The 10,126-nt window shown below is 38.0% G+C and overlaps 1 protein-coding gene across 1 annotated transcript in view; it reads left to right on the forward strand.

Annotated features, from left to right (window-relative positions):
- The window catches only part of asz1 (ankyrin repeat, SAM and basic leucine zipper domain containing 1), a 56,910-nt gene that overhangs the window by 36,260 nt on the left and 10,524 nt on the right, over positions 1-10,126 (forward strand). The window contains exons 5-11 of the mRNA XM_015042308.1: positions 1,028-1,139; positions 1,275-1,409; positions 1,539-1,660; positions 5,164-5,236; positions 5,482-5,538; positions 5,700-5,809; positions 8,832-8,937. Coding sequence (XP_014897794.1) covers positions 1,028-1,139; positions 1,275-1,409; positions 1,539-1,660; positions 5,164-5,236; positions 5,482-5,538; positions 5,700-5,809; positions 8,832-8,937 — 715 coding nt within the window. The remainder of the gene's footprint in view (positions 1-1,027; positions 1,140-1,274; positions 1,410-1,538; positions 1,661-5,163; positions 5,237-5,481; positions 5,539-5,699; positions 5,810-8,831; positions 8,938-10,126) is intronic.

The following is a 10,126-nucleotide window of genomic DNA, read 5'->3' on the forward strand; positions in this document are numbered from 1 at the left end:
TAACATCTTTTAATACAAAAACACGGTGGACCGCCGGTGGACCGCCTTGATGCCCCGACCACCGGGCTTAGCAAGTTTTCTGGGGGAAACCCTGCCTCAGGGTTCAGGGTTGCATGACCTTCCATCGATCACCTCTGTCAGTACAAATATTTTAATTTTCTTGATAATGTTCTCTTTCTTTTGCAACTAACAAATTTTGGTGTGAAAAAGCTGCAACAAAAACTGAGTTTTCTCTTTAGAATAGTGTCCTGTTGTGTTTCAAGTCCAGAAAAAACCTTGTTTCTGTTACATTCCTGTCAGTCATGAATTATGATGATGTGATTTACATAGATGCTTCCAGTCAAAGCATATAGCTCTTTATAGCTTAGATTCCTTACAAGTTTTAAGATGAGGGTTTTAAGGTTATTTTGAGTTGCCTACCTTCATACTTTGGGACTTAAAATTCCTCAGAAAAACTATGATGGTTCAGAGCTAAGGTCCCACGATGTCCTCTTGTTGTTTGTACCTAAGACCTGAAACGAATTAGGAAAAAATTGCATTTAAATTTGCTGCACGTAATTCCTGGAACCAAGTTTTATAAAAACTCTAAAATGAAGGCCTAGGTGTTGCTGAACATTTTAAAGAGCTGAGCTGAAACATATGATTGTAAATGTTTTGTCCAAGTGGTTTTTAATGAAAATACTTTTAGCTGTGAAACTGTACATTAACATTACAGAAAAATTGTCTAAATATTCCGAGGGATTGCAGTTTTTCAACACCAAGAGCTGGACCTGATCACTCTTCATTATGTTGTATGTGCTGCCCTCTTGTGGTTTCCCTGCACTGACTTCATTTCAAACATTTTTCTTTTAATCTGTTAGTACTGTCATCTGTCTTTAACAGATGAAAATGGTTTTCACATCACATGACACTTTTTGTCTTCTTTCACCCTTGTCTCCTACTAAATTAACTTCCTGTCCCCAACTTTGTCCCCCCCATGTCCCTCCTTTACTCTCCAACATGTCTGTTGTCTTTTTTTTTTTTTAAGGTCTCAAATGACATGCCTGATGTTGGCAGCCAGAGATGGCCTCTGTAAGGTGATAAACCTACTGGTATCCCATGGGGCAGAAATCAACGTCCAGGACAGTAAAGGATACACAGTATGTTACTGTTATCCCTTTCATGACAGATTTCCACTGAAAACCTGTGCACTGCTTAATCTGTAGTTAATATGGATATTGTATAACTGTTCTCAAAGTGATTTAACTCTGATTGATGCTGGTGTGTTCTGCAAGGCCTTGTCCACAGCAGTTCAGTATGGCAAGGAACAGGCTGTGTTAAAGCTCCTTCAGCTGGGAGCTGACAAAACCATAAGGACAAAGACTGGCAAAAGCCCTGCTGATCTAGCTGAGATGTTCAGGCACACTCAGGTAATGTCAGCACTTCTTACATTTTGGACTGCATATTTAAATTGTTCAAATCTTGGATTTGAAAAGTTCATGCCTATTGTTTGCCAATGCTCTGTAGTCTGATTAGATGTTTAATTTGTCTTTCTACAGATAGCCCGGATTTTAGCTTCATCTTCCAAACTCTCTGCTGTCCCAGCCTGCTCTTCTTCTATGGAGGAGACACTAGCTAAGCTTTTTAAGACAAACTCTGATGTTCTATCTTCTGTGGAAAGGTAAGATCTGTGACTGAAGGTCATGTCATTTGCTTTGAGTATTTAGTGTAGCTGGTAAAAGTGCTATCAATATTTTAATATAAATGTGTGCCTTATGGTAATTGAAAATTCTGAATGCATGATAATGTAGAATAATGTAATGTATTTTCCCTTTTAGGTAGACTTTTAATGTTCTCGATGCACTAGATGTGTATTTTTTGTGGCCGAGGTGCTTAAAGCCTCCAGACTGATGGAGATAGAGTGATAAAGAAATGAGTCAGGAAATTGTGGGTCAAAGCAGCCTAATGTCACTTTTATAAATAAAATGATTTTATGTATTTGCTAAAACTGTGACTGTGTTGTGTCAGTTTAATTTGAAGCAAATCTGTGAAAAAAATCAAGCTCTTCTGCTTCCTCCCTGTGATCCTGCACTGTTCATGATCAGAAACAACCAATCAGAGGAAGAGGACCATAGCGCTATCAATCACCTCTTCTGAATGCTCAGACTAGTTAGCATTTCTGTAACTGTAATTCAAATTAAACTTCAGGAATACTTTATTGATCCCAAAGGAAAATTAAATGTTGTTATAAGTTGTTTCTGCACACAGAAATGATTGATGGGGCTAAGACCCTCCTCCTGGCTCTGATTGGCTGTTTCTGACTGGGAGCAGTGTATTTATGCAGATGGCAGTAGAACCACAGAGAAGGCAGAGGAGCTCAATTTTTCCACAGTTTCTCTCTGACTATGCTATCGGTACATAGTGATAGTTTAAACAAATATGTAAAAATAAAATTAATAAAGCATTCTTACTGCAGCTTTAACTGTTCTGAATATCACCATCGAAATAACAATTTTTTTTTTATAATTCAATCATTTGAAGCAGGTGTTGGAACAGGGACACATCTTAAACTTTCATAATGAAGCTTATCACCTCAGTTGTATTTATTAAGACATTTTACACTGTATTCTGTTGCTACTTGTACATTTTGGTATTCATTGTTTTCTGGGGTGTTTTTTTTCATCTAGCTAATTTTAAACTACTGTAGAGTTTGAGTTGTACACAGTTAAGTATACATGATAATGTCACAGAAAACACAACAAATCCTGTCAAACTTTCTTCCTTCTTCCTGGGCCCCAGTCTTACATTTCAAACAGCGTTTCTCTACATCAGTGTTTCCCAACCCTGGTCCTCAAGGCACACTGCCCTGCATGTTTTAGGTGTTTCCTTGCTTCAGCACAGGTGATTTCAATTAGGAGGTGTTTGCTGAACTGCAATCTGCTGAATAAGGTGCATTAAACAGGGAAATTTCTAAAACATGCAGGGCAGTGTGCCTTGAGGACCAGAGTTGGGAAACACTGCTCTACATCAGTTCTCCAAACTGCTGTCAGGGTAAAACTCCTTTCTCTCCACACCGCCTCCTGTTGGAGTTTTGGTGTGAAGCTGCATGTGTGGCAGGTGTTGTTGATCCATTGTACCACCAGACATAAACAATAATAAATCTCCTCCATGGTTGTTTAGTCCACTCAGGCTCTGCTGCCAGAAACTCTGCATTATATTTAACCATGTTTGGCATGTGGCATTCCTGTCTGTTAGCGTTTTAGCTAACAGTCTTCCACTCATGTTGAGGACAAACATAAAAAAAGACATTCAATTTAACTGAAATATTTTACAGATCATAATTAGTGACATATCTTGACCAACTTGCTGTACTGAAAATAGTTTTTTCTAGCCTTCACTAATAACCATTTGCTATTAAAATTAAGAGCAGATGTTGAGCAACATGGTATTGCTGGAAAACAGGGTTTTACAACTTTAGATGGACAGAATGATTTTTAGCTCACATTTTAAACTGTCTTTAGAATCTTTTATTTTGATAGTGTTCAATGCTATCAGTGGAAGGAGACATTTTTTTCTCACTGACTGAACTTAAGTCATAGGAAACCTATTTGATTTCTCTGATCAGATAGAATTACCAACATAATTTCTATTTGCTAAATTACAAGAAACTTAGCAAGACGATTTAAAACATATTTTTTTTCATACTTCGAATTCAGATGTTTACTTACATTTTGTGAACATTAGGGATAACTATCTTTTAAACTGTATGACGTTGGTCAAACCGTTTTGGTTTCCCTCCACAATAGATAGGTCAACTAACACATTTTGAGTTAATTGGAGTTACACCTGTAGATCAGCCAAGATATGAGGAAGAGAATCGTGGAGCTGGACAAATCTGGTTCATCCTTGGAAACCAGACTTCAAGCTTGGAGGCACGACACTTCATTTTGAGGAAAGAACAATATGTAGAAATATTGAAGCAACATCTAAAGACATCAGCCAGGAAGTAAAAGCTTGGGTACAAGTTGGTCTTCCAAATTAACAATAACCCCAGCCAAAGTGGTTACAAAGACAACAAAGTCAGTGTTTTGGTTTGATGATCACAAAGCCCTGACCTCAGTCCTATGTAGAAGTTATAGGACTTCTATAAGTCCTATAGAAGTCCTATAACTTCTATAGGACTTCCTATAGTCATTGGCGGTGAGGCCTATAACCTATAGGCCTCACTGCCTATAAGTTATAGGCGGTGAGGTGGACCTGACAAGGCTGCCTCAAACCTGACAGTTATAGGTTCGTTAGGAGGAATGAGCAATAACTCCAGCACACTACCTTGAGAAGTTTGTGGACGAAAATCCAAAAGGTTTGACCAATGGCATACAGTTTAAAAGACAGTTGTCCCTGATACTGAACAAATGCATGTAAAGTTTTAAAAAGGTACAAAAAAATTCTTAAAATGTTCTTGTTAATGTTTCTGGCATTTAGCTGACCTAAAACAAGAGAAGTTTGGTCTGATTTAACTTCAGACTGTTAAAAAATGTCTGTGTCTTTGTATTGTAAATATCTGGTTTCAACTGTATAAACATCAGTCTGTCTGTGTTCATCAAAGAGTCCAGACACTTGTGTTAACACTGAGATTTCTGGCTGCCAACATTTCTAAATCCAGCATGTTTCATGACCAGCAGAGTTGGAAGGCCTGAGCGGCTTGCTGTAACATGTTCTGCCCTCCAGGCACCTGCTGCAGTTTGCCACAAGTCATTCAGAATGCTACCTAAGATTCTTATGCATTTACTTCTGTGGTAGATGGCATTTTTTATGGTGAACTTGACAAACCAAAACAGCTCTATCTTATTGCAGCAACCTGAAAACATAGCAAGAAAGGCTCGATATAAATTAAAGTTTCCTGATATACGTCCAACTTTTATGCATCATCTCACTTAATTTTTGAATGCCTCCCTGAGACTGAAAGTGTCTGACTTTGAGTCTTCTTCCACTCTGAAGAGTGTTGTTTGGATGATCTTGTACCCAAAATAAAATCCAATTAATAACATTTGCAATATCCCTCTCCCCATTTATTGCCTGTTTTTTTAAATAAAACAAAACACAACTTTCAACATTATTTCCAAAACATTTTGATTTTGTAAGCCAGTTGTTTATGAGCCAAGATCTGTTTTCTGTGCTACTCAGTGCAACAAAGCTTGATGAACTTGAACTTCTCCTGCATGGCCTTAATCTGGGTTACCTCACTGACATCATGGCTGTAAGTACCACACACTGGGACGAGATTTAACTTGGGGTGTGACACACAAAATTTCTGCATCAGTACAAGCAAAAATTCAGAAGTAGATTCTTACTTATTAAACTTTAGACCTCAATAGGTGCGTGTGGCTTTTTGCAGCTTTAGGAAAATGCATGAAATACATCTGCTACAGAAACAGCTGTAGAAGTTGGATTTGGTAAATTCGTTTTTTTCTGCCTTTTTCTGATAACACGTGATGAGCACAGGAAAACGACATCACCTGGAGCTACCTGTTGACCATGGAGAAGGAGGACTTTGAAAAGGTGGAAGATAATATAAGGAACAATGCTTTGTGCACAAGTTTAAACTTAAAAAAAAATACATTTTAAACTTTTTTGTTGCATTTAAAGTGCACGGAATCCACTAGAAGACATCTTTACGTTTTTTTTTTGTTGTTGTTGGTTTTTTTTCCCCCTTTTGTCAGATTGGCATCACCAACCCAGTGGACCAGCAGAAGGTGTTGAGCGCTGTGCAGCAGATGCACCTGGACAAAGTAGACCTAGACAAGATCCAACTGGGAACTGGAGAGAATGGGTAGGAAATGGACAATAAATGTTTAAAAAGTTTATTATAGTTTCAAAACAATTGTTCTCTACATCACTTCTTTAATACTTGCACTACATTCTAAAATACTTAGTTCTATGTAATACAACAATATGACTACATAGTTAAAGAAGTCTGATGGGCATGCTGAATTTATAGAATTGTTATAAGAAGATTATTTTTTTACTTAAAGCCTTGAATCAAATTTAATGTGATATTGTTTCATAAAATAATCAAGTGTTTTACTGTTGTTGTTTTTATTGCATGTTGGCTGCAAGTACTTGTGTACTACTTTTATTTATCTTATATATAGCTTCCCTGCTTATTTTGGGTTAGGAGAGACCGCCTTTCCAGAGAATTCCTTCTCATGCATGCATATATATATATATATATATATATATATATATATATATATGAGATTATTTGTCTGAGTTTCTAAACTAACAGAGAGAAAAAGATTTAAAATGTGCTACTGTTACTTTTTTTGTCATTTTATCAAGGAAATGTACTTTAATTACTAAAGAAAAAACTGTAAAGCTGCTAAGATTTTTAGATTTAAAAATACTAGTTTCCTCTTCACAACTTTTAGTCAAAGTTATGAGGAGCCATTGTTGGAAGTCCAAAGAGCCATTACTGCCTCCGGAGCCGCAGGTTGCAGACCCCGGCCTTACACCATCCTGCACATTAATCTAGGCTCGTCTCCCCAAAGCTACCCATCTGTCCTTCTCCACTGGAAGTCGTCCATCCCCACCAATAAGCATTTCACAATGGTGGCACTCCACCTTCTTCTCCCATGTTCGTAGCCTAACACAGAGCCAGGCTCTAATGGTTTAAACAGCACTCTAATGATGTGTGAGGTGAGGGCTGATGGGTAGCTGAAATAAGTAAGGAAGCTACAGCAGCTGAGACTGAAAGTTGCTCATAGTTCATAGTAAACAGTTCGGTCAAGAATACGTCTTCTTTTGTAACATTTCAAGTTCGTTTTGGCCATATTTTTATTTGTCTTGAAATGTGTAAAAATAACTTAAAAACCCAGAGGTGTTAAAGCTCAAGTTCTGCACCATGTTAACCACCAGAAGAGAAAGTCTGTCACTTTCTCCATGGGCTGAGTTTCCATTCAGCATAAAATCGCACAAATTGGAATTCTGAACATAACTTTGCTTAGTTAAAACACGGCAATGCCTAAAATAACCCTCATGTTTTTCACTAAAAAGTTTTGCGCAAGGAAGAGGTTTTAAAAAATCGATGATTGGCCAGAAAACGGTAATTTGTTCAGCTGCTACTGGGGATTTCGTGTGTGTGTGTGTGTGTGTGTGTGTGTGTGTGTGTGTGTGTGTGTGTGTGTGTGTGTGTGTGTGTGTGCGTGTGTGTGTGCGTGCGTGCCTTAACCCTAATCAAAACACAATGTTTTGATTGCCTCCTGTTTCCTATGATCCTGCCCCCAGCTCCTGGTGAAAGCAGGTGTTTCCTCTATATCTCCTCCTCAGTATGCAGTGAAGTAGCCTTGCTATTGAACTCAGGTTCTCTGTTTGTGCTATTGACCTCAGTATTTGACTCAGGTATGTTGAAGCAGAGACGCATCTAAAAGCTGCAGGACACTGGCCCCTGAGGCCAGCTCTAGCACCAGTTAAGGATTGAAGCTGGTTTAGAGGAAAAGCGCCCTTCGGCCCATCATCACTCTGCATCCTTAGATAAACTAACAGCAGGAAAAAGGGAGGTGTGGGTGCTGCAGAGGCTGGCTGACACTGTTTACTGGCCCCTCTGACAGAGTGTTAGGAGGGCTGGGATGGCTGCCTGCTCTGTGCCCTTAGCCAGGGAAATGTACCATTAAGATAAGAACTATCTATATCTCACAGTTTTAGGCGATGGGAAGAGACACGCAGAAGGTTGATGAATATAAAGAAGCAAATCATTTAGCATGGGTCTATTCAGGGAGGGAGGACAAAATAGATGAACATCGAGTAGAAAAGGCTTGGCCACCTGCTCGGATTTCTGTAGAGTTTATTGAAGAGGAGCTCCAGAAAATGACTTGGACAATGTGAGCTCAGAGCTGCTCCAAACTATCAATCTGTCTGCACTGTCATAGCTGAGCAGCTTTTGCAGACTCTACTTTGTTTCTTAATGTAGACATAATTTGTAAAGTTCACGTTAAAAAAGGTAACCTCTTACCTCTATCTTTAAAGAACTGGTAACTGGTAAGCATGCAGTGTCTTTTATATCCTGGTTGTTTATAAAAATGAAGCTGCAACTTTTCTTTCTCAGTTGTTAATTAGCTGCAGATTTAGTACCTACCAGTTACACAGTACAGGATGGCATTATTTGACATCCTATATTATCCAATATAGGATGTATCAATTATTAAATTCATCTTCAACTTGCATGTACTGTGTCTGGAGTAATAAAAAAAACATAAAATGCAACTTAATACAGTTTAAGTATAAAAATTGACTTGTAATGTTTATTTTTATTTTAATATCGGCTGTAATATTTTATTCTCAGTTCTGGGGTGTTTAAGCTATGATGTTGGTTTTTCCTAAGAAATGCAGACTGTTAAATATAAAATGAAAAATTGGTAAATAATACAATCTTTAAATAATTTCTTTTTATTTTTTTAAATCATGTTTTCTGCTTAGAAACATTAAGACATTTGATTGAATGATAAATTGGCCCAGAAATTTTTACAATAAATGATAATATTGTTACTTTGGAACCGTTTCCAACAAATACAATTATAATGGCGTAATAGAGCAAGTTCACCGTCTCAAAGACTTATAAACTTTCATTTTGTAGAGATCACTCCACACTGGAACTGGGAGACATTTTAAATATCTAAAATAAAACACCTCCACCAAAAATGGATTTCATAAATGGATTATGAAATCTCTGTGAAGAAAACAACCCTTCATAAAATATCATCAGAATAGACCTTATTGAGCTTATTTTAATTTACCATGCAATTAATTACTTATTGCAACAGGCTTATTATTCCTGTTAAGTTTTTCATGTTTTCCAGGTGTGAAGATCTGCAAAACTTCCTCCTAAGTGTGCGTCATCAGTGCTGCTACTTGACAGAGATGCTTCAAGATGTCATCAGCCGTTTCCCCCGTCAGGCCTCTCAGGTAACCCTTACCTGTACTGGTTTCCTTATTGGGACCGAAATCCCAGTTCATTTCCTAGCTTGGTTTTAAAGTCACGTCATGAAGTGTTCAGAATGTTTCAGTCAAAAGAAACAAAACTGTATCATGTGTCATGATTTGGTGGTGTGGTTGGCGGTGAGGAAGACGCTTGTAGGCCCAGGCAGACATTTAGAAGGTGTTTAATGATAAATCCAAAAGTAACTGAATCCAGCAACACAGGTAACTCAGGGAGCACCGAGGAATAAGACGTGCAGTGACAGACCGACGAGGACCCAACAAGGACAAAGACAACAGGTGGACTTAAATACACAGGGAAGGTAATCAGGAAACTAGACACACCTGGGAAGCAATCAACAGGAAAGACAGGACAAGAACAGAAATAAACACAGAAAACCTCAAAATAACTACACAGAAAAACACGAATCACAACATTGTGTTTGTTTGCTCTGTTCTTCTGACAGTTACATTTTTATCAACGTGTTCCAGCAATAGAAACTATACAACTGGCTGGTTTTATTTAGTCATTACAACCTAAAACTTTGCTTTGGACCACAGTTATTACTCTCTCTTCACTTTAACTAAGTGAGGAACAGAAATGGTGCCAAGTAGGCCTGTCGCGATAAACGATAAATCAATTAATTGCACGATAAATTAAACCTATTGACCTCATTTTAATTATCGGCTTTATTGTCTCTTCCTGCCGTTTTTTCTTTCTGTTGATGACACTGAATGAAAAAGGCTCAACTCTGGTGCTCTCCACTGACCCTCCCTTCCTATTTCCTTAGTGTAATGCCCAGTGCACACTAAGAGTTGTCGGCCCATTTTCAAAACCTGAGAGACCACCATTAGCCGACAGAAATCCTAGGTATAACGGTTTGATCGGGTTCGTCGTGCCTTGTGGTGTCCAGCCACATGGGCACAAAATAATGGCTACAAGTCCAGTTAACTAATTTTAAAACCGGGCATTAATCAATGCTTTACTAGAATTTACCTGCAATGCATGTGACTAGAGTCAGCGTAAAGTTCTGACTGAATGAAAATCATTGTAACCTATTTATGTCACATTAACGAAGAACAGCTGAAAAGTTACCGGGTTCATCAACTGCAGTAACAATTTGGCTTCAACTCCTCTTCTTGTCATTTCTATATTCTTTGCACGAAATGTTGAATA

Source organism: Poecilia latipinna, unplaced genomic scaffold (genome assembly GCF_001443285.1).
Source record: "Poecilia latipinna isolate Pla-1442-1.1 unplaced genomic scaffold, P_latipinna-1.0 Scaffold585, whole genome shotgun sequence".
In the NCBI taxonomy this organism is placed as follows: domain Eukaryota; kingdom Metazoa; phylum Chordata; class Actinopteri; order Cyprinodontiformes; family Poeciliidae; genus Poecilia; species Poecilia latipinna.